The sequence below is a fragment of the Penicilliopsis zonata genome (assembly GCF_001890105.1).
Source record: "Penicilliopsis zonata CBS 506.65 unplaced genomic scaffold ASPZOscaffold_4, whole genome shotgun sequence".
Lineage (NCBI taxonomy): Eukaryota > Fungi > Ascomycota > Eurotiomycetes > Eurotiales > Aspergillaceae > Penicilliopsis > Penicilliopsis zonata.
Window position 1 is genome coordinate 1 of NW_019208914.1, and position 23,443 is coordinate 23,443.

The 23,443-nt window shown below is 40.6% G+C and overlaps 10 protein-coding genes across 10 annotated transcripts; 5 read left to right on the forward strand and 5 right to left on the reverse strand.

Annotated features, from left to right (window-relative positions):
* Nucleotides 1–3,612: 3,612 nt before the first annotated feature.
* ASPZODRAFT_129979 (hypothetical protein) lies at nucleotides 3,613–5,861 on the forward strand. Its single transcript, XM_022722398.1, has 2 exons — nucleotides 3,613–3,930; nucleotides 4,023–5,861. Exons 1-2 carry the CDS (start codon nucleotides 3,815–3,817, stop codon nucleotides 5,707–5,709), a joined length of 1,803 nt encoding a protein of 600 aa, XP_022582568.1. The 5' UTR covers nucleotides 3,613–3,814; the 3' UTR covers nucleotides 5,710–5,861.
* A 602-nt stretch (nucleotides 5,862–6,463) lies between these two features.
* On the reverse strand, nucleotides 6,464–6,856 carry ASPZODRAFT_150374 (hypothetical protein; the record flags this gene model as incomplete). The annotated part of the gene is made up of 4 exons (XM_022725613.1): nucleotides 6,464–6,506; nucleotides 6,562–6,648; nucleotides 6,711–6,769; nucleotides 6,821–6,856. 4 exons carry the CDS (start codon nucleotides 6,854–6,856, stop codon nucleotides 6,464–6,466), a joined length of 225 nt encoding a protein of 74 aa, XP_022582569.1.
* A 300-nt stretch (nucleotides 6,857–7,156) lies between these two features.
* Nucleotides 7,157–10,679, forward strand: ASPZODRAFT_129981 (hypothetical protein). The gene is made up of 3 exons (XM_022722399.1): nucleotides 7,157–7,610; nucleotides 7,666–8,453; nucleotides 8,522–10,679. The coding sequence occupies exons 1-3, from the start codon at nucleotides 7,336–7,338 to the stop codon at nucleotides 10,237–10,239; spliced, it is 2,781 nt and encodes a 926-aa protein (XP_022582570.1). The 5' UTR covers nucleotides 7,157–7,335; the 3' UTR covers nucleotides 10,240–10,679.
* A 1,083-nt stretch (nucleotides 10,680–11,762) lies between these two features.
* ASPZODRAFT_129982 (hypothetical protein) lies at nucleotides 11,763–12,491 on the reverse strand. The gene is made up of 3 exons (XM_022722400.1): nucleotides 12,429–12,491; nucleotides 12,274–12,362; nucleotides 11,763–12,214 (listed from the first exon to the last, which is right to left on the reverse strand). Exons 1-3 carry the CDS (start codon nucleotides 12,479–12,481, stop codon nucleotides 11,955–11,957), a joined length of 402 nt encoding a protein of 133 aa, XP_022582571.1. The 5' UTR covers nucleotides 12,482–12,491; the 3' UTR covers nucleotides 11,763–11,954.
* Nucleotides 12,492–13,119: 628 nt separating this feature from the next.
* ASPZODRAFT_63015 (hypothetical protein) lies at nucleotides 13,120–13,698 on the forward strand (the record flags this gene model as incomplete). The annotated part of the gene is made up of 4 exons (XM_022729121.1): nucleotides 13,120–13,291; nucleotides 13,342–13,413; nucleotides 13,458–13,551; nucleotides 13,608–13,698. 4 exons carry the CDS (start codon nucleotides 13,120–13,122, stop codon nucleotides 13,696–13,698), a joined length of 429 nt encoding a protein of 142 aa, XP_022582572.1.
* Nucleotides 13,699–13,803: 105 nt separating this feature from the next.
* ASPZODRAFT_129983 (hypothetical protein) lies at nucleotides 13,804–15,853 on the reverse strand. Its single transcript, XM_022722401.1, has 4 exons — nucleotides 15,029–15,853; nucleotides 14,797–14,965; nucleotides 14,518–14,745; nucleotides 13,804–14,455 (listed from the first exon to the last, which is right to left on the reverse strand). The coding sequence occupies exons 1-4, from the start codon at nucleotides 15,555–15,557 to the stop codon at nucleotides 14,083–14,085; spliced, it is 1,299 nt and encodes a 432-aa protein (XP_022582573.1). The 5' UTR covers nucleotides 15,558–15,853; the 3' UTR covers nucleotides 13,804–14,082.
* A 432-nt stretch (nucleotides 15,854–16,285) lies between these two features.
* Nucleotides 16,286–17,328, forward strand: ASPZODRAFT_157879 (hypothetical protein; the record flags this gene model as incomplete). Its single annotated transcript, XM_022726329.1, has 2 exons — nucleotides 16,286–16,617; nucleotides 16,699–17,328. Exons 1-2 carry the CDS (start codon nucleotides 16,516–16,518, stop codon nucleotides 17,326–17,328), a joined length of 732 nt encoding a protein of 243 aa, XP_022582574.1. The 5' UTR covers nucleotides 16,286–16,515.
* Nucleotides 17,329–17,813: 485 nt separating this feature from the next.
* On the reverse strand, nucleotides 17,814–19,850 carry ASPZODRAFT_62927 (hypothetical protein; the record flags this gene model as incomplete). The annotated part of the gene is given in 4 exon segments (XM_022729115.1): nucleotides 17,814–17,906; nucleotides 17,918–18,153; nucleotides 18,243–19,517; nucleotides 19,595–19,850. 4 exon segments carry the CDS (start codon nucleotides 19,848–19,850, stop codon nucleotides 17,814–17,816), a joined length of 1,860 nt encoding a protein of 619 aa, XP_022582575.1.
* A 243-nt stretch (nucleotides 19,851–20,093) lies between these two features.
* Nucleotides 20,094–21,357, forward strand: ASPZODRAFT_150380 (hypothetical protein; the record flags this gene model as incomplete). Its single annotated transcript, XM_022725615.1, has 4 exons — nucleotides 20,094–20,156; nucleotides 20,240–20,304; nucleotides 20,368–20,402; nucleotides 20,495–21,357. The coding sequence occupies 4 exons, from the start codon at nucleotides 20,094–20,096 to the stop codon at nucleotides 21,355–21,357; spliced, it is 1,026 nt and encodes a 341-aa protein (XP_022582576.1).
* Nucleotides 21,358–22,051: 694 nt separating this feature from the next.
* Nucleotides 22,052–23,255, reverse strand: ASPZODRAFT_14220 (hypothetical protein; the record flags this gene model as incomplete). The annotated part of the gene is made up of 3 exons (XM_022724826.1): nucleotides 22,052–22,978; nucleotides 23,050–23,172; nucleotides 23,238–23,255. 3 exons carry the CDS (start codon nucleotides 23,253–23,255, stop codon nucleotides 22,052–22,054), a joined length of 1,068 nt encoding a protein of 355 aa, XP_022582577.1.
* Nucleotides 23,256–23,443: the final 188 nt, after the last annotated feature.

Consider the following 23,443-nt stretch of genomic DNA (forward strand, 5'->3'; position numbering starts at 1 on the left):
TGGAGAAAGCGGAAGAGATGTGTGGATAGATGATAGTGGTGGTGATCTAGGATGCGCGCAGGCGAGAGAGAAAAGGCAAGCAGGATGGTGCTAAGCCTAACTAGGCAGACACCTCCAACAATTAATATTATACCTATTAGCTAATTATAATTGATACCTTTATAAATAATTATATTTTTGAAAAACTACTTTATTTTCAATTCTTTAATATATATTTCTCAGGCTTAAACATTTAAAAAAAAGCTTATAATGAAGGTAATATTATATAAAATTAAAATTATTAAACTTTTAATATTCTCTTTTTATAACTTTAATTTAATTATATATATAAAGAATTAATTTCAAATAAGATTCTTAATACTTACTTAATTTATAATAAACATTTATATAATACTTTTTTAATTATTAAAAAAATTTATAATATTTTAATTCTACTTTTATTATAATCTCTTTTATATTATTAATATAAAAAGTTAAATAATTTTATTAGTCTATAATTCAAAATTATAATATTGAGCTATTTTATCTTTATATTATTTTAAAATTTATTTTTAATATATTATATTTTACTCCTTTTTTTAAAAAAGAGAATAGTTTACTCTTTATATAAATTAAAATATTATATTTTTTAAAGATAAAGCTTTTTTATAGATTTATTTTTATAAAATTTAAAGTTTAAATCTCTAATAGTTTTTATAAATAAATATTATTCAATTATATATAATATTTATTATAATATTTTATTATTTATAAAAGTTAATTCAAATATAATAAATATTCTAGTACTTTTCATTAGTTATAAGTTTAAAAAGAGTTAACAAATTATTAAATAAATCTTCAAGAAATTCCTAAATTAATTATTCTTTTATTTAAATTATTAAAATATTAAAAAATACTTTAGACCTCTTTATAATATAAGTTAATTTATTTATATTAATATTAAAGTTTACTTAAAAAAGATTAAGTACTCTTAATACTTCATTTAATACTCTTAAAATAATAACTTATTATTAATATATTATTTATTTTAACCTATTTTAAAGTATAGGTCTCTTATAGCCCTTAAATTCTTATATTAAGTTAAGATTATTTTAATTTAATATATAAAAAAAGTATTTTAAATTATAAGTAATAATCTTATATTATTTAAATATAAGATAAGTAAAATATTAATATAATTAGTTAATAATAAAGACTAAGAATATAAAAAATCTATAATAAGTTTAATAAGTGAATAAGATAAAGTACTTAAGATTTTATTATCTATTTAAAGAGGTAATATATATTTTAACTTCTAAATAAGGTACTTAATAAGTGCCTAATAGATACCTAATATTCACTACTAGTCATAGGTATTCTTAGTTAAAAGGGTTATAGGGCAGTATTAGTACTAGCCTTATAATATAAGAGTAAAGTAGTAAAGATAATAAAGAAATTATTTATTTTTATATTAGGGCTATACTATATATAGACTCAGATATTTTAGTAGAAGAGGCTAATTATATAATATATTTTTAAAAATAATTTAAAATTTCAAAAATATCTTTATTAATAATTTCTAAGAAGATCTTTTATATTTATTGAATATTTATAAAGAATTAAATATAATATTTTATTTATAAATAAATGAATAAATAATCTATTTTAATAATATATCAAAATAATATTTATAAGCCTTTATTAATTATATTTTAAATAATGAAATAAATTAGCTTTTATTTATAAAGTTAAAATATAATAACTTATTAAGGTAATATCTTAGAATAAACTTAATAAAATAATAATAAATATATATCTAATAAATAGATAAGTAAATAATATACTATTTAAGATATATATAAGTAAAAGAGAAAAAATAAATAAAATAATATTAAGCTTAATTACATAAATACTTTTAATAAATAATTATATAAAAGAAAACTCTTCTTCTTTAAGTTTCTATAAAGCTAAAGAAACTTAATCATAATCTTCTTATTAACCAAGATATATTATTTATAAATACTCTTATATTATTTTTTTATATTAAATTTATTTTTATACTTATTATTAAAGACATTCATTTAATTAGGCTTAATATTATTTTATTTATTTATTCTCTCTTACGTATATATTTTAGATAAATTTATTATTATTTATTTATATATATCTTTCTCATTTTCTTTGGGCTATTTATATCTTAATACTTACTTATTCTTATAAATATCTACTCCTAAGCTTATATAAATTAATATTATATATATTAATAAAAAAATAATTAAATATATAAGTATATATTAGTAAGGCTTATAGATTATTTATAAATATTAAATATTAATAGTTTGATAAGTTAATTAATGATTATACTCTTTATAAATATATAATAACAATATATTAAATATAATAAAATATAAATAATATTTAATATTGATACATTTAATAAATAATAAGATGTTTAATAAGCCCATAAAGCTATTAATATTAAGCCTTATTTATATATAACATTTAATATCATTATATATTTAATATTATTATTATTTGGTGTAATATTTTATCACTTCTTTATTTATTAGCTAATTAAGTTATTAATAAGGGTAAATAAGTATTTATTCATTAACTACTTCTTAAAGACTAATATAATAAACTACTTTAATCAAAATTAATAAAACTAATTGATAAAAGAATCTCAATATTAAAACTCTATTAATAATAGATTAAGGTAATATTTATTATACTATGAAGATAATAAAATATATAAATTATTATAGTTTAATACTTAAATATTAAGTTTAAATGAAATATAAGTAATAGAGGTATCTGATAATCTTATTTATTTATATAAGATATACAATAAAGTAATATTAATATAATCTTAATTATTTAAAAAGAAATCAGACTCTCTTAAGGTATTCATATAAATAAAGTTAATCTATAAAATAAATCATCTTTATTTAATACTTTTATTTAATTAACTAATATTTTCTTAACTATACCTACCTTAAATATTCACTTCATATTAAAAGTTAATCTTTATAAACCAAATCAAACAATGAATATTAATTTAACATATTATTTCTTTACTTATATATTTAAAGATTTTTCATATTTTAATATAGGCTTACTATTAAGTAATTAATAATAATAGCTTAACTTCTTAGCACTTTAGAAACTTACCATTGTTTATTAATAAATAATAGTAAGATAATAATGATAATGATAATGATAATGATAATAAATATAATAAATATAACTAAATCAGCTTATATAGAGTAACATTAGCCTTCTAAGTTATGAAATAGGATATAAAAATTAATAATGATAATATTAGTGAGGAATAGGAGACAACTACAACAATCAAGGCGAAGCCTATCATGTAGTGGGGCTAGGGCTATACCGTACTGACATAATTCATATATATTTTTTATTCTTTTTATATTATATACATATATTTTTTGGGTAGTGATTTACTCTAGTTAATAAATAATTTATGTAGTATTCTTACTCAGCCAAAAGTTGACCTTGAGTCAGAAAAATAATTTTCGGGGGTAATTACGAAGTGTTGCCCTGAAAGATCGACGCCTCAAAAACACAATGCCTCAGGCCACAAAAGCCGCCGGAATTGGCAAACACCCACATCTCTATTCTTCAGCACTCCGCAGTACGGTATTCCAAACAGCCCATATCCACATCTATGGTCTAGTGGACAAGAACCCTCCATATATTTTGCGTCAAATAGGTTGTATATTGGAAACTGATTTGTATCATACATACCTTCTTCGGCCTTCCAGGCTAGGTTCAAGGCGCACCTTGAGGTGCGCCTTACGCATACAACCTCAATATGGTATACGACTGGGATGGAAAACGTGACATTTGTTATCAGATGTACATCAAGGAAAAAAAAGCCTTGGAAGAAATCATGGACTATATGAAAAATACATATCAATTTGCCCCCAGGTAAGAAGCTCTGCCCCGTTATCTCTCACATGTCATTTCCATTCAACACATGTTGCCTTGCTCTCCCTTGATACTTATTCAGGTCATGGCAGCAAACGCGCTTTCCAGACACAGTTTAAGCGCTGGGGATTTCCGTCGAAACAAAATCCCGCTCACAAGAACACGGAGCTTGTTGCACGCGTCAAACAGCTCTGGGAGTGCAACACTAGCCAGCGAGATATGCTTAAGATCTTGAATGAAGAGGGCTTTGAGATCAAGGAAAGAGAGCTGATGCGAGTTCGCGCCAAAAATCGCTGGCTATTAAGAGTCCCCAATGGAATGAAGACACAGGCAAATTTTCAACCTCCACAACACCAATCTCAGGACGAAGGCCTACTGGCTCTTCAAGAGGAAGTTTATAAAAGCCCAGGACTCGTTGATGACCACCTGAATGACCATTCAAACTCCACAAATCTACCTTCCCAGTCACTTAATCTTTCTCCTGAAGTCCTAGCCAAACGTAAAGAGCGCTTTGAACGCCTGAAAGCAGAAAGTGCAGAACGCTGGGCTACCAGGAAACGACGTCGACGCACTCGGGGATGGGCTGGGTTACCTGCAGATCCTCCAGGCCCCCCCCGTTTTCCGTCTGAAACTACAATCGACGAAAGCAAGAGATATCTCAGCCTAGACATTGCCATGTACCGTGAAATCAGAGACCAGTTCCAGGCAATCTGTGAACAATCAGGTTTCATCAAGAAAACTGTTGCTGGTCCCGAAAGGTGGCAAGCGGCGAAAGATAAACTCATTCAAGCATCTCCACATTTGCAGCAAATATTTTGTGTGGATCCTAATCAGCTTGATGCAAAAGCTCTTGCCCTTGATGTTGTCTGTACTGATGTCACTAAACGAATGCGAACATTAGAAAGACGCATGACCATTGCAGAGGCAAAAAATACTCTTGGAATCAATCCAGAAGAAAGCCGCCAAATTAGAAATATCTTCTATAATATGCTTAAAGCTGATCATTTCACAAGCAAACTTGAAGCTGGTGATGATCATTGGAGAGAGCTTAAAGAAAAATGGATACAAGAGTCTGGACTACTCCAACAAATTCTTTCATCTGGACCTACAGGATCTGCAGAGCACGCGCAGCCCACGCAGGCCTCTAAGCTAAAAGCGCTCGAGGTTCTCTGTCGCGATGTGATGAAGCGACTTCGTGATGATCAAACAAAGAGAGATCCATCGCGTAAGCGACCTCGGGCATCATCTACCATTCGAAGACCAGTCACAAATGATAATACTGCCTGCCACCCATTCCCTGGAGGAATCAGCAACGGCATAAGTACACTGGCTTCACAAGCCCTTGCAAGCGCCCCTATGCCTACAAATGATTTGGCTGAAATACAGATAGACCCTTCATTACTCCAGGCTGCAAATGACCCAAGTTTTGCAACAAGGGATCAACACGATACTGGGCAGGCATTTGGATATGTTGACCCTCTACTGGAGACTTCATTGCCTGATATCCCAATATATCTCCGCATTAGTCCCCACAGCCAATTACACTGTTCTTCAAAAACATGGGTTGAAAAATTAATAACCAGATCCATATCTGAACTGAGACAGCATGTTGTTGCTCGGTATCCAGACTCAGAGGTCACAAGGATCGAGGGCCTTGATAAAGATGAACATGGTAATGAGATATCTTTTTTGATTGATGAAGATCATGAGCTAGATGCCTATTTAACCCATGTTCAGGCAAGAAAAGCATCGTTCTTCTTCTGCTTGAGTGAAATCTAATAGATCTTTGCTCTCTTGAATAGCAAAACTTGCCTCCCTATGTATAAGCTACTTTCTAATGACGGAAGCCATTTTTACCAGTTTTCATCCAGATGCAAGGCTTTTAATGTACCTAAGATTGCCCATCAACATTAGATTATTAATATCTCAAGGTAAAAATCCAAGAAGCAAGCACCGAACTATCAAAAAAGCCCCGCATTCGTAGTCAAAAAAGCCTTGGCTAGCATTTATCTGATCTTTAGGCCAGGCCACTTCCAATGACGCTGAAAGGCAGCTTAAAATATACCCAAAGAAGTAAATTCTTTTTAGCTCGGGATACATGTCAAAATAAGTCTATGGGTTCTCAGATGTTCCGAAGACATTCAATACCAATCAATCCCACTTTGAATTGCACCTTCTTGTGAGCCTGGCTGGTTCTGAACATCTCTCTCGCAAGCAGTTTCCAGTTGACAAACACTACCATCAAAGCTTTCTGATCACTTGTCCACGTGCACGGCTTCCAGTGAGCTAGGCGGAGACACAGGGCCCCTTCATAGACGCAAAACCCGAAATATTTGGGATTATATCCGTTTTAAAAACCGTCCCTCTTCGATGCAATTCGGTTTAATTGTGGTCAGTGGTGATTAGACCAAACAGCGATAATATCCCAGTTTAATTATCGGACTCTGCGATGTAAATGGCGACGGGCTGTAATTACTTGATCTTCGATTCACAATACCGGCGACTAAAAAATTCATTGAACAACATAACTGCCTCATATTTGAGACTTTGCACGCTCCCGTTCAGTAGGGTTATAACTAATGAAATATTAGCTTCCTGTATTTCTCCTTAACTTGGTCAGAGACTACAGACCGTAGAAGTTTTTCGATTAAATCAACATGGGTCATTATCATTCTGCGACAGCAATACCGTTTGCATCCTAACTGATCCATTGCATCGCTTAACAATATGTCAGTATTGATGGTAAGCTTTGAGGGGGCAGGAATATATACAAGACTTACCCATCCGGAATGCCTTCATCCAGGAGCTGAAGGTAGCGCTCCCAGAGATCTCCAACAACCTGATGGAATTTAGTACCCCCAAACGCATCGATTTTCCGTCTGATACTCACCTTCCCACAGGAGAAACAGCGAACAGGAATAATCATTTGAGCTTAATATGGCCGGAAGCCGAGGAGTTGGAGATGGTCTTATCGAAAAATTGATATTATAGAAATTGTTGTTTAACAAAGAAGGTATTGTTGGTCACTAGTGATAATCCTTGTTCATCATCTAGGTTTCCAATAGTTCCTCTGTACTACAAAAAAAGTATTGAAAGTATTTCCAAACTGAAATGTGGGTCTGATTACCTATGTAGTAGACTCTTAGGTAACTAACTAGGTACTCTGTAGTTACGGAGGACTCCGTACAAGGTAGTTAGCCGCTGCGGCGCCAAAGATGTGTGGGGAGGCGAAAGAAAAAAAAAACGGGACTGAAGACAGGATAAAAAATTAGCAACAATCATGCTCTTCATCCTATTCAGTGTATCCTTTTTTTAAACTCAATTACTTTCATCAGAACAAGACAGAAATCTAAAGTGCTAATACTCTAAGTGCTTTACCCTAATCATAGATAGTTTATTATCATGATGGGTATTAAGCAATCACTTCCTCCTTCTAAAAGGTCACGCAGCAGTGACATGAGCCTAGATATAGACTCATATGAATCATCTGAGAGGGCGAAGCGACGTTGCTCCTCTCATCAAAATATTACTGATCTTCACCTATCTTCTGCTACTGAAATGGACGTGCAGACTATTGATTCTCAAAGGCCTCAAGAACAGTGTACTGGACGGTGGTCCATCTCGCGACCTGTTGCCGGGGTCTATAGCAATCTAGATCCAGTATTCAGCCTAGATGAAAAGTATGGCTTTCTCTTCCTCCGTTAGCATTGACCACCTTCTGATGATATGTGAAAGGTATCTTTTCATCGGTCTCGAGACTGCCGTGCGGGTTTACACTATTTCTACCTCATGCCTCCTACGTACCTTGCACATGAAATCCGGGCATCAACTTGTCGCGTATAGGCTCTGTCCCATGAATCCAGAACATCTCTACATATTCTCCTCGTGCGGCAATACCAGCAATGTCTACAAATGGGAATGGGCATCGGGTAGACTTATCTCACAAAGTGAGATGAAGCATAAACTACTCTACATTGATCTATGTTATAGTGAGCAGGCCGATATCAAACAGACTTTGGCTTGTACCATACGGAAGCGCAAAGATGGAAAATTTGAACTCGCTCTAAGACAATGCCTCGATAATAACGAAGAACCTGAAACGACCATATTTGAGACCTCCAAGCGGATGAACCTTATAAGGGTTGCACACCAAGGCCGAGTGATAGTCGTGTGTGATGGCCAGAAGCTTCTTGTCGGCAGGTCAGAGAAACGGGATACGTCCATTTCGAAGGATATACAGTATAGCTGGCGCGAAATGAATCTACCAACCCATGTCACTTCCCTGGATATCCGCGAATGCGCACCATCTAAAAGGCCTGTTTTTGATGGTCTGAACAGGGAGGAGGGTATAGAGTCTGTTGATCTTATTTTGGGTGAATCAACCGGATCCATTGCCATTCTCTATGACCTTGTACGCACTGTACAGACGAGTCAAAGTGGCCATGAAAACAAGAAAGACCGGTCTTTGAGGCGCATTCATTGGCATAGAGGTCCTGTGAATACTTTACGCTGGTCAAAAGATGGTTCGTTCAAATATCTGTTACTACCCGGGGTTTTCAAAACTGACTCGGCATCTAATTGTGCTTTTTAGGACACTACGTCATATCAGGAGGCTCAGAATCAGTAATGGTTTTATGGCAACTAGATACTGGAAGAAAGCAATTTCTCCCTCATCTCTCTGCTCCCATATGCAACATAGCTATTTCTCCAATTGGAGACTTGTACGCTGTTAAGCTCGCAGATAATTCCATCTTGGTACTGTCGGCTCGAGAACTGAGGCCACATGCTCTCATCTCTGGATTGCAACTCTCGTACCAAGGCAACATGGTTGATGGGGGGAGCACAGTTCCTTCACAAAATCCCATCTCTGTTGTCCATCCTCGCAATCCCGATCAACTCCTAGTGGTCTTTCCTACATTGTCTCGGTCTCCTCAAGGAGATCAAAACATCTCCAACACTTCGATACTTCAGACTTATGATCTGCGTACTAACAACCATATCTCGCGCCAGGCTCTTTCCCGAACCAACACCACTTCTTTACCTGTTGGCCCCGATGGGAACGCCATTGTGCCACCAGGCATCGAGCTCATGGATGTTACCCACGATGGGCAGTGGCTTGCCACGGTTGACGACTGGCATCCATCGATTCAAGGCTGCAAGGCTTTGAGAGGACGGACTAATTCATTCGAGGATAGTCCTCTGGAAGGCAGAGAGGTTTTCCTGAAATTTTGGAAATGGAATTCTCTCTCAAATTCATGGGAGCTGTTTACCCGTGTGGGAGGGCCTCATTTTTTAAAGCAGGCCTCTGTCTCTGTACTCGGTCTCGCCTCGAATCCTCGGAGCCACGAATTTGCAACTATGGGAGCTGACGCAACCCTGCGTATTTGGTCTCCCACTGCGAAAAGACGAAGCCGGCTACCGTCCAAACCAATTGCGAAGGAGTCTTTCGAAACCTGGAAATGCCGACTCACTGTCGATTTGAGTGGATATCTCGGTTGTGCGAAATCAACTCCTCTAGTTTCAGCCTCTTTGTGCTTTTCAGAAGATGGGTCGGCTCTTGCTATATGCGGTCAGATTGGATCGAAATCATGCCATGGACTTACATTTCTCGTTAATACAAAGGAGGGACGTATCTGCCACGTTCGAGATGGGATATTTTCGGGTACTCTGTTTTCCGTCAAGTTTCTTGGGAAATATCTCGTAACTGCCACAGATAAGTCGGTATCAGTTTGGGATATGGTTGAGGATTTTATCAAGACAGTTGAAATACCTGGATTTGGCGCAACGGAGTCCACGGGTGCCTCTTCATGCCTTTTAGCTGTGGATAGGAAGACCTATACATTTGCCCTCGCCAGTGCTCTACCTGCTTGTTCAACATCTTCGGCCAAACGGCGCTCAAAAGCAAAATTCCACTTCCAGATCTATGGGGTGCGCTCCTTGGCTCTGGAAGAACATCGCAGACTTAGGGATCGTCCTCTGAGCTTGGTCTCTGATCCTCATTCTTCCGGTTATATCATGGTTGATGCGGCGGCTAATGTTACACGGTTTGCGGCCTCGGATCAGGGTTCTCCTGTTGCCTTTGAGTCCCCTGATCGATACCCTCAAGCAGACAAGGGTCTTTCGAATGTCTGGGTGACTCGATTTCAAACCGGGGACAACGGGCATCGTTTGGAAGCGACGGCTACGGACGCCTTAGACAAGTCACCTACGACTACCACAGGATTCAAGGGTGTTTTTGGCGGTTTTTCATCTTCCAGTATGCCCTCTCTTGATGCTATCTTCCGAGAAATGGTACGTTCTGTGGCCTAAGTGCTACATTAAACGGGATTTTGCATCATATGATCTGTATGCCACCGGCTATGCTGGCTTCCTTTTTCCTGTACAATAGACACTTCGGCATCTGTTTAGTGGGATGCCTGGTCTACAATATATGGATTTTCTTGGTTCTTGCTTCCCGTTATTTGGTTGTGCTATGTGGTACTAGTTCTATGTTTCTCTGGCCAGTATTATTGTTGATACTTAGAATATCTCCTTTGTTTCTGCCTTTGTTTCTGTTTCTAATTGGTTTCTTCTGGGGACCTGTGATGCTTATTGAGGCTTAAGACCTTTTATCTTACCTAGTTATCCTATCCTCTTAAGAGACTGTCTCAATCATCTGTTGTTGTGCAACGCCCAACGCAACAAATCAAAAAACAAATGGTCACAATTTCCTATAGGTTATAATATAACTATATCTCTTCAGATATTACACTGGTTAAAATCTTTTATGTGATGGGGGCTTATTAAAGTGATGGATCACTGGCTAATCAATAAACAGGTTAGTTTAAGTATCTATATATAATTTGTACATTTAGGCTGTTTCGGTCCCTGTTGTTTATTTGGAGATATTATGTAAAACTTAGAGATATATGATGGACTGACTAGGGATTCCCTAAAGGCTGAATAGGTTAAGAAGCGTGATATCTAGATGACATGCTACAAAGGCCCTTTTTATACCCGAAAACCTATCATTTGCCAAGGGCCTCAGTCCAAACAACATATTGCCATCGGGGTTTCAAGGGGATTGCCGTTTGATCGTGGGCTAAATTTCAAACAGCTTAATATCTGCGTCAGTCGAGGTTAACCGCAGCGAGGGGCCGAGTAATCAATATAATGGGAGCCGACCGTTGGCATTATTGGCAGTTGCTGATATCCTCCTATCTGCTGATCAGTATCAGGCCTGCACAGCTCCTTCGACATATTAAAGTATATATATGCTGCTCTTATGTTGACCTCGGCTAGTATATAATGAATAGGTAGGTGCCTTTGGGGGCCTAGGTATAAGCTGGTACTAGGTTCTAGGCTTTCAGATATATTTATTTATAATATCTACAGTAGTTTATTATACTATACTTTAATGATAATATTGATAACCCTTTAATATAAACTTATAATTATTTCTCTATAAAGGGAATAATTCAGTAATGTTACAGTGAGAACTAAGACTATAGTTAATATATAACTAATATATAATATCTATATTATCTACTAACACTACTACTTTAAGTGCTGATATAACCATTTTAAGCTATTTATATCTCAATATATATTAAGCTTGTGAATCATACTCAATAAGTAAAAAATATGTTATTTTAGGAGATAAAATAAGCATATGGCTTACTTTAAAAATCACTAAGAAAGTGAACAGTGTACCAAAATGACAGAGTTCACCCTTGAGGGTCAAGAGGAACTGTATAAAAACCAAAAATCAAATATTAAAAATACTCACGGAGCCTGACCAGTCAAACAACCTAGTAAATCCAATGGGATAGACTTGCTACTATAGAATAAAATGCCGTAAAGCCCATTCATTCTTGATAAACTGATAGAATCATCTCATGCCCGTAGACATAATGTACAACCGTCGAATAAGCTAAAATAAGGAAACAAGAGCCATAACTTGCCCAGTCCAGAACCCCATTATTGCATCAATAACTGAACCAAACCGCGCCAGTAAAAATAAGAAACCCACGAAAAACAAAAAACTACAGCTCCTGGCTAGGGCCCTTTCCACTCTTGGGAGTCTTCTTCGGAAGAAGATTCTGGTGGATGTTGGGAAGAACACCACCCTGTGCGATAGTAACGTGACCCAGAAGCTTGTTCAGCTCCTCATCGTTCCGAATCGCAAGCTGCAGGTGACGAGGGATGATACGGGTCTTCTTGTTGTCACGGGCAGCGTTGCCGGCCAGCTCAAGAATTTCAGCGGCAAGGTACTCAAGCACAGCAGCGAGGTAGACGGGAGCACCTGATTACTATCAGCTAGGCCCGCATGACAGAAAGAGAATATAAAAATGATTGACATACCAGCACCCACACGCTGGGCGTAGTTACCCTTGCGAAGCAGACGGTGAACACGACCAACAGGGAACGCGAGACCAGCCTTGGAAGAGCGCCTAATATAACATGTTAGACTCCATGCACCGTCTAGCTGGATTTCACTGAAAAATGGGAATACTCACGACTGCGCGTTCTTGGTGCCGCTAGCCTTGCCGCCAGACTTGCCTCCGGTCATTTTGATGGTTAGATTTCGAATGAAATAATATGGAAGATTTGAAAAGTAAGAGTGAAGTGAGGACCGTGTACGAAGCAGCAAGTGTGTGAGGAACAGCAATAAGGTACTGTGGTTGAGCGCGAGACAGTAGAGGACATATATAAAGACACGGGAAAGGTGACGTTAGGTGGCCCAGATGCTGTTTAGATCACCTTCTCGCTTAGCGTGGATGGCCAATTATATGGGAGATCATATAGTGGTGAGCGCGTTGCTGAATGGGTAGATTCAGGTGGGTCAAGTCGCGTTGGCTTCACAGATCAAGGCAAGCGCGGTAATTAATTTATGTACGGGCTCTGACAAGCATTGTATCGTGATCTCCACGTGTTTTACCAGCAAATTATCGCGTCTTCCCCTCGCTAATCATACAGATCATACAGAACCATTACGGTATCGAAATTCCGCCCCGATTGCACACATCAGGATCAACAGCGGTTTCACGGGCTGGTATAAGTACGCCGCTTCCGTCTGTCGCGTCAAACTTGTTCCCATTTGTTTTCTATCCACTCTGACCCAGCCTCGAACCTACAGATCACCCACACGTGCCATATAATAATCTCGCCTTCACCAAATTTCATCTATTTACATATTCAAACGACAAAATGCCCCCTAAGGCCGCTGAGAAGAAGCCCAGCACCGGTGGCAAGGCCCCGGCTGGCAAAGCTCCCGCTGAGAAGAAGGAGGCGGGCAAGAAAACCGCGACTACCGCCTCTGGCGAGAAGAAGAAGCGTGGCAAGACCAGGAAGGAAACCTACTCGTCTTACATCTACAAGGGTATGTTGAACATCTAGATATTTCGGGATTATTGTACTAATCCGCCACAGTTCTCAAGCAGGTTCACCCCGATACTGGTATCTCGACTCGTGCCATGTCTATCCTGAACTCCTTCGTGAATGGTACGTCTCTAATTGCTCTTATCTATAAACTCTTTACTAACAAGAAATAGACATCTTCGAGCGCGTTGCCACGGAAGCTTCCAAGCTCGCCGCCTATAACAAGAAGTCGACCATCTCGTCGAGGGAGATCCAGACGTCGTACGTGATCCTGTGGAATCTATCATTATACTTGATGCAAACTAACGTGTTCTCAGTGTGAGACTTATCCTGCCTGGTGAACTTGCCAAGCACGCGGTGTCGGAAGGCACCAAGGCGGTTACGAAGTACTCTTCTTCTGCTAAATAAACATTTTTTTTTTCATTTCCTTGGTTGCCGGCTTGTTTTTAACCGTCTTTGATATTTCACAGCTCTGAGGCGGCTGGTTATTGGGTGTTCTCGGGATTTCTAATGTGACATGGGATGGCTTTTCTTTTTATTCCCTATAGGGTCGACTGTTTTTATGGTTTCGAAACTGCAATGCGGTGTAACATAACTCATCCGGAGCTGGTTGCGTTCCACCATCAGAGCTAGCAATTCATGATATTTAAACAAAAATCCAAATGCATGATATTAAGAGCCGCATTCGATATTTTTTGCGATAGGCAATGCTTAAACTTCACTGGTAAGACAATAATCGTTGACCTGTCATCGCTAATGTTGCTTGAACCAAAGGTCTCTGTTTGATATCCCCTAGTTTTCTTCGAATTCATCATCTAGTACTTCAACTTCGTCCAACGCCTCTTCCCGCTCCTGAACTTGGTTCTGCTGGATGCCTTCACTTGATATGTTGATGATGCTTTTCCCTGAGGTTGCAGCGATTCGCATTTTGAAGTCCTCCCAGTCTTCATTATCCCTGATGAGAAATCCGATTAACATGCTTGGGTCCATATCTTTGATGTGTAGCCTTCTGATTCGACGAGTATGATATGAATCTAGCTCTTCTGTGGAGTACAGCTGTGGATATTCGGGGTATGGCAGGGCAGGACGTGTATGATGTGGATCCAGGTAAAACAGATACGACCCTTGGACACCTAGGAAATAGTGGGAGGCAGATGGGCGTCCTCTATGTGTTGGCATTGTTAGCGAATGCCTCACGGGGATGTTACTCATGACCATCCCACTTACCCTGCAATTCCTATAGACTGGGGATATTTCAATGCAGCTTTCAGTCCATCCCAGTAAACCTTCGTAACATGATCTATTCCAAGTCTAATTCCTAGAAGGATGAGAGTCGGACGTATGGAACCAGATCCACCGCTAGCGATCTCGATGAACCTGTCTTCGAAGACATCCGAGGTATCATTGGTGACGTAAACATTTAACGCGGGAGAATCTAGCTTCTTCGACAACGCTCTGTTTCAACAGTGAGACTGGCGTCTTTATCAGGTATGTCCTCGAACCTACTCTATGCACTTCGCTGTTGCTGAAGGGCCAAACCATTCCCCTGGGTATTTTTGGCAGTACTCAGCACCATGTCTCACAAAGCGATGAATGGAAAATCTGGCGTCTGGGTGGTCGGCAAAGAGGGAGAGTAGTTGCGTTTCGAGCTCTGGATTGCTTCCTCGGCGCCATTCTAACATCGAGTATGATCAATATTGTCCATTTCGTACATTGCTTTGTGGAAGGGCTGACATACCGCGACCAAGCATTAATATCGAGAGTGCATTTGCAAGTAGACTCTGTCCTGATCTGATCATACATCCCCAGCCCGTGTCGGATGTGAATCCTTTGCAGTTGTCGGTGATCTGGTTTCGGAGACGGACACTCAAGGTTAGGGCATTATTATGGTGCTCTACCCTGGGTATTATAGGGAAGTTTGAGCGGTACGTGATCCATATTCTCGATTCGAAATCATTGAGAAATGCCTCTGGCCAGCCGTGGTTGGATATCTCTTGATATATTTCATGTTTGACTGGTAGTGAATCGCCGGTGTGATTTTCCTCGAAGTTAGCAGTAGATGATTTCGGGGATTCTTCGCCAGTTTTTTGGCCAGCGTCGACACTCGGGTCACTTGGGCTTCTTCCGATTCTCGAGGACCAAGCCCGGTTCGTATATTTCGTACCTAGACACCAGATGGAGCCTCCTTGGTCTTCGTCGTTCTTAGGCTCTGGGTCCCAGAAATACTGTACGATCCGTCTGTATCTGCTCAGATCAATATTGTTCATTGTCTGTGAGGTGGGAATCAGGTATAGTTGTTATCAGGATGATCGTATCTGTTTGGAATAGTTATATAACCACCTCCCTAGGTAGTTGATGTAACTTTAAATGTTGTTATGTAGGGTGGGGTATTATTTATCAGGCAGTTGACTTATTGCGAAGCCTATTTAAAATCCACGTTCATTAAATATTGTCCAAACCAGCTTCCTCACTTCTGGGTCCGGAGTGCAGTTTTAGATATTGGTAGGTGGTAGTTTAGGTAGGTGGTTGAATCAGCCAATGACTTAATCTAGCACTTTGGGGTATCTTGGCGTATTGGCATGTTTTATGGCATTTTATTGGGTATGGTACAGTTTGATGATCTATCCTGCAAAGCATGGTATTTAGATACTGCTGATACAAAATATATAATTATATATACTGAGCCACTCTTAGCTGGGTGAAGACTAGCTATTTGCCCCTAGTTAAGTGTTTGAACCAAACAGAAAAAAAGAGAAGATACTCTGTAGACACTATGAAATTTTTTATATACTTGTCCATTAGGCTTGCTGTTATTCTGGGGGGAAATGGCGAAATGCATGTCATGTGACCCATTATGTCATAATGATAATACAACTACTCCGTATCTAGATAGCAGAAGCTCTGAATGTTCTGGCAGATAGTAAGAGAATATTATGAATGTATGTAATCTTGGCATCATTATGACTCTATAGTTTTCTCTAAGTCCTTTATCAACCTGAAATACTGTTTTACTAAACCAGAAAGTACCCAAACAAGCGGCAACAGCAGTTGCAGTATACGAACAGAAAGGTAACTGAAGTACTTGAATGTTTATGTCAATCCGAGAATCACCTGAAGGTTGCCCCCCTCCATGACTATATATTAGCTCACTAACGGAATGAGCAAGATCGAATTATATTTCTGACAACAAAAATACTGGATCGACTTGCAAGGAGGGCCATTTCAATGGCGTGGTACTGCTCTGGCTCATCCAACAAAGAGCTGGTTGAGAACCTGTTTAGCGCAGGCCTCGTGAAGAGTGAACGAGTAAAGGCTGCTATGCTAGGCGTGAGACTCGCCTTTTCCTCCATCGGAAGAAAAATTTTAATGACCCGTTGGTTACCAAAGTTTTCCTAACAATATCTCAAGGTCGACCGGGGACACTACGCTCCCTTACAGCCCTATTCAGACTCACCCCAACCTATTGGACATGGAGCGACCATCTCAGCACCACACATGCATGTTCATGCGTGTGAATATCTTATCAACTACCTGAGACCGGGCTCACGGGTCCTGGATATCGGATCTGGATCTGGCTACCTAACCCACGTTTTCGCTAACCTCGTGGCGAAGGACTCATCTACTGACAGCACTGATGGACAGGTGATTGGAATCGACCATATCCCAGAGTTAATTGACCTGGCCCGCAGAAATATGGGCCGGTCTGAGGATGGTAGGAGACTGCTTGAAACCGGAGCTGTCAAATTTATAACAGCCGATGGTCGCCTGGGTTGGAAGGAAGAAGCGCCGTACGACGCCATTCATGTTGGAGCGGCGGCTGAGAGCCTTCATGCTGTCTTGATCGAGCAACTCCGGGCTCCAGGTCGGCTTTTCATCCCCGTGGAGTCTGAACATCGACATGGTGCCATCGGAAGCCTTGGATTGGGCAGTGAAGGGCAGTATATCTGGGTCGTTGACAAAAAACAAGACGGTTCAATCCACAAGGAGAAAGTTTTTCAAGTCAGTTATGTGCCTCTGACCGGTCCCCCGGAAAAGTAAGGGATTGGATTCCCGCCCAAGGTATGCCTGTCTTGCCATATCTAGCGAGAGATCGGAAGCCGCGTCCATTTCTCTGATGGCCTTCATCTGCGAATATGGTTAGTTACGGTGGGACATGGAATCAAATTGATGATCAAGAGCATCCCTAATTGGCTATTCCCCATCAATCATGCCCGGGTGTAAGAACTGGCTATTTTTGCAGTAGAAAAATGTATTTAGTAGATGTGATGAATGTGATCCCAATTTACCTTAAAGAACTCCGCAGAGGTTGGCTCGCGTAGAGATCAGTCCAAACCAGAAACACATGTATACGCAAAGGCTTCATTGGCACAAGTATTTGAAAAGAAAAAAGGGCGTGTCTCACTGTTGAAATAAGTCAATCACGAGAGATGGAGATATTCCTCGCCAATGTGAAACAGCCATAGGACCAAGAGTTAAGAACGAAGTAGTAGAATACAACGATGTAAAGAGAAAGTCCTTGTATGCTACCACTCTTTCCCGTCACCTGGTGCCCGTTGCTCGACCCGTACGACCTTGTCGCAATTAAGAAGGCAAAGAGGATCAAACGCCAATTTCAACTGAATATCACATGTAAGTCATTGAATACCACAGAAAGTGCGCAATTAAATGGCGGTGATTGATGACTTACTCGTCGCATAGCATCCACTGCAGATTCTCCAATCTCATGTTCTATATAATCCCGTTTGACGAGGCCGACGCCATGTTCACCTGTCACGGTACCCTCCATCTCAACAGCTCGCTTCACCATTCTATGAACCACACCCTCAGCAAGCTTCTTCTCCTTTGCGTTGAATAAAATTATTGCTAATATAAATATTAGTCTCACTCGTGAACATGATAATGAAATTGACATATGGACATGTGGAAAAGGGGACAAAGAAAAAAAATCTTACCGTGGAAATTGCCATCCCCGACGTGTCCACAGATACCTGCAATAAGTCCGCTTTGGGATATGTCCTGCTTTGTTGCTTCGATTATGTCGGGCAGCCTGCTGATGGGAACCGCGACGTCAGTAGTCCAGACCTGATCATCTGGGTTACGCTTCATCGCTATCACACTCCAAAGAGCTGCTTTCCGAGCGCTCCATAGCTCTCGCACCTCCTCATCACCACGAGCGAATTCGAATGATCGACCGGCTGTGCTTTTGACTATTTCCTGTACCATATTGATCTGTTCCTTGATCGCGACTGGTGTTCCCGTGAATTTGAAGAAAATCGTGGGTGCTTCACTCCATTCCCGGCTGGTTGATTTGCTGGCATTGATACATTTCATTTGGACATCATCTAAAATTTCCACACCAGCGACCGGTATACCCTCTTTCACCACACGTGTGACGCACTCGGCAGCAGCATGAACTGTCAGAAAGCTAGCAACAGCAACACTTTCATTCTTTGGCTTGACTGTGAGCTTGAGCGTTGCTTCAGTCACGAGGCCAAGAGTCCCTTCACTTCCAATGAAAACTTTTGTAAGATCATATCCAGCACTCGACTTCCGCGGCCTTTGTCTCGTCTTGATGATTGTCCCGTCTGCAAGAACAACTGTCAGTGATAGCACCCATTCCCTCATTGTGCCATATCTGTAAGCGTTCGTCCCTGAGCAGCCAGTTCCGACCATACCGCCGATCATAGCCCCGGGGCCTGGATCAGGCGGGAAAAACAATCCATCCTTTGCAAGTTCCTCATTCAACTCCTCCCATCCAAGGGCGGGTTGCACAACAACATCCAAATCCTCTTGGTGAATTTTCAGAATCCTATTCATGCGATTGAAATCAATACACACACCCCCTCTCGTAGCAGCAAAATGACCTTCCAGACTGGTACCACCAGAATATGGTGTCACTGGAATAAGTCTTTCATGGCAGACCTTCATAATCTGAGAGACTTCTTCGGTGGTTGAGGGATATACAACAAGAAACGGCTTCTCGCTGTCTTTTCGAGAGTATGATGACCAGTCAGATCCAGCATGTGCATCTACATCTAATCTGTCTGTAGACACATTCTCCTTGCCCAGAATGCTCACAAAATCGGCCCACGCTGCCTGGAGGTTGGATTCCGACGTGTCATGCTGTGGGGGCTGCGCATCCACAAGGGGAGTTGTTGAAGATTTGGGTAGGCTGGCAGGTTTTAATGACCCGAGATAATATGACCCTGCTGAGAAAAACACCAGAGCTGTGTGTTACTTGGTTAGTTTCGTTTACTGCAGAGACCTAACAGTAGAATAGAGTGGAAGGAGAATGAATACACACCAAATAGTAAAGCAGCCTGACGTCCACTGGAGGGTTGATTTTGGTATTGAGCGAAACGCTCTTGCTCTGCGCGTTCGCGTTTTAGGCGTTGCTGGGTGCTCTCATATAATTGGCTTTTGAATGATTGGAAGTTCCCTTCGCTATTATTTCTGGAAGTGAAGCTGAAGTGCCGGGAGCTTTTCGGTATCAAGGGGCCTGAGTTCGCGAGTCTTTTGGAAGACAGAACAGTTCTTAAAAGATAAGAACCCCTGACCATTGTGTTAAAAGGTATTCAAATATTAAGAATAGCCAAGACTGATGAGCATCGGAATAATTTGCTAGCATCAGAGGTTTGTCTATTCTTACATCCTTCTTGTATCAGTGGGCCCTTCATCGGTTTACGCCGCCTCTAGATTAGCGCATTAAGCTCCCCGTGATCCCGTCATGAGCAACGTGTGAGATGGTCAGCACTTCTACACCAGGACGTACATAAATTATCAATATAATCTCATCTGGCGCCATGGTGCGCCAGAGGGGGCTTTCAAATGCCTCAAATAACTCTACTATTTTAGAGCGGAACCAGGTAGGGCAAAAACGTTACTTGGGCGTTTCCCATAGTCACTGTGCAACACTCAATATCCGAAATAGTAATTCTAATATCCTCAGGAGCTAGGGAGCATGTATGATTATCTTGCCAAGATAATTTTACTTGGACCAAGTGGCGCGGGAAAGTAAGGCTCCTTGTTCGCCTACTATTCTTTTCTTCTTGTGCTGACACTGCTCTATATTAAAAGGTCTTGCGTATTACATCGATTTGTGAAGGATGAATGTGAGGCTCGATTCCCCAAATGAGCCTCATAATATCACGAGAATAATGTCGAGCTGTATGATCGGCTCACTAATACAAACATTCGCCTTTAGGGAGAGTGTTATCGTCACAAACAATCGGAGTCGAGTTCTCTTCGAAGATCGTGAAGCTAGGATCCGGTTCACAACGGAAACGAATCAAATTGCAGCTTTGGGATACAGCTGGTACTGAGCGGTTTCGTTCAGTTTCAAGATCATATTACCGAGGAGCTGCGGGTGCGATCCTGATATATGATGTTACGTCTTATGCATCCTTCGCTGCTCTGCCGACATTTCTTATGGATGCCCGAGCCCTTGCATCTCCAAACCTCACTGTCATTCTTGCAGGGAACAAATCCGATCTTAATACCGATCCCATGTCACATGGTATCATGGATGAAAACATGCGACCTCCCCCAACCCCTTCTAGCACATCAAGCAAGCAATCGTCGTCATTCCCTCTCGATTCAAGTAGTGGTTCTGTTCGATCAATATCTGGATTTGGGGCCGGGACAAAAATGACCGCCACATCTGCCCCCCATGGCCGAGAAGTCAGTTCCGAGGAAACTACCAATTGGGCCGCCAAATCGCATATTCCTGTCGCCGTTGAAATATCAGCCTTGACCGGCGAAGGGGTGGAGGAGGCATTTACTCGACTGGCTCGCATCATACTAACCAAGATCGAGCTTGGTGAAATCGATCCCGATGATTCACAAAGTGGAATCCAGTATGGAGATAGCGGGTTATTCGGCCACGGAACTAGCGAGGCTTCAAGCATTCGAAGCGGGATGACAGTTGATGACAATGCCGTTCAGCTCCAGAATCAGAATATTCGAAGGCGGAAGGCGAAAAATACCTGGAGAAACGGGATGCGGGAGTGGGAAGACGTATTCCAGCTCAGTGGATCACATACTAAGAGGAATCGAGGTTGCTGCTAATCTCATTCTTCATGTCGATGTCCTTTGTCTCCCGTTGATGCCGAGTTCTTTCTGATTTTCATCAACTGCCACATTAATAACATCCCAAACACTCTTTACAGTCATTGTTTTCGTTATTGTATGTATCTTGACTCTTCGACTTTTTTTTCAACCGTCTGGGCGCATACACATATAACGCATCTATTTCAGGCTGTTTATCTATGATTCGACCTTGTCATGGATCTGGTTTGACTTGACTTCATTCTTGGTGCCCTTTTCATCACAAATCCTTTCGCTGGGCCTGATTCAAGTATTTAGGTCTTTCATTTTTAGTTTGGTGCGATACCCCATCTACATTCGTTTGAAATCTTCGCTTCTCTACTTTTTCGATCGTTTGTCTATCAAGTATTCTTCTGGGACGTCTCATTTACTGTCGTCTAATACAGAATTATCCAGCATTGCTTTTTATGATTGGTTGCAGCTCTCGAGCTATTATTGCCCTAGATCAGTGCAGCCCGCAAGCCCCCTTTATCCAATAATCAAAAACATACTCCGTAGCCTGACTCCCAAAATGTTGTAAACAAATTCAACACACTTGTGACTAGTAAGCAAGGAAGTCCACATGGAAATAATTATTAATAGACATGATTTCTTAATTAAGATGCATACATTTGAGAAAATATCCCATATCATTTTACCCTCATCGAAATATCTTTTACTCCTCCACCCCAGCAATAAGGGTCTTGATACCTTTTCCAGATTTGACGGCCATAAAGGCTTGCTCTGCTTCCTGAAACTTCACGGTGCCCGTAATCAAATCCTTGACATTCACCTGTCCCGATGCCACCAGGCTCACGGCGAGCTTGTAGTCTCCACTGCCATATCGAAAGCTACCCTTAACATTCAGCTCTTTGGTGCAAGCCGCCATGATAGGAAATTGGATCTCGTTCTTTCCCATACCACCTTGCACGTAGGTACCACCGGTTCTGAGGACGTGAATACCTGTGTGCACCGAGGGCTCAGCGCCTGAGGCATCGATAGCTACATCGGCACCTGGGCCCAGGCCATTCTCCTTGATTAGGCGAGCTGCGTTTTCTGTTGCAGGCACAGCTGAGGGCGCGAAAATAGAAGTGGCGGCGTAGTTCTTGGCGAATTCCAATCTAAGCGGTTGGATGTCTACGGCAATGACCTTGGAGGCACCGAAAGCCCTGGCCACGGCGCAGCACAATAATCCAACAGGTCCAGCCCCGAAAACCACAACTGATTGACCTGGACGAACATCTGCCTGTCTCACTATATGCACTGCGACGCCAAGAGGTTCCATCAAAGCACCTTCTTGTAGGGAGATGGTTTCGGGAAGTTTGTAGCAGAAATCCTCAGGAAGTACATAGTACTTGGCCAGAGTGCCATCAATCGGAGGGGTAGCTGCAAATACCATGTTGATGCAAAGGTTATATTTCCCGGCCTTGCAGGGCTCACATCGACGGCATGGAACTCCCGGCTCCATGGCGACGCGGTCTCCAACTTTCAAAGACGTGACTTCAGATCCGACCTTAGAAACGATACCGGAAGACTCGTGACCCAAGACCATGGGATCCTTAACGACGAATTGACCGATTGCACCATGTTCCCAGTAGTGGACCTGGAAACGAAAGGGAAATGGTAAGTGATGCTGCCATATATGGACTGCCCATCATTCAACTTAGAACTCACGTCACTACCACATATACCGGTGTACTTGACGGTAACAAGAACATCGTGAGGTGTTTTCAATTCAGGGATCGGTCGGTCCTCAAACTTCACTTTGTGAATTCCCTCGAGAACAAAGGAGAGGTTCTGAAAGCCGAAGTAAGTAAGTTGTTCGATTCTGCAAATCTGGAAATTCAGATCAACGATTTCACCTGTTCTGTGCCGCTCATTTTTCCTTTTCTTTTGGTCGTTGAAGTGATCAAAATATGAGTCTTGAATGGATCCCCGGGATAGAATGATCTATAGTTATCAAGGAAATAACACTCGATGAGAAATATACTTTATAGGGAAGGCCCCGTGGAATAAGGCGTTACAGATCAGAAAAAGAAATTCAAGTGGGATGCTCGTATTTCTACCC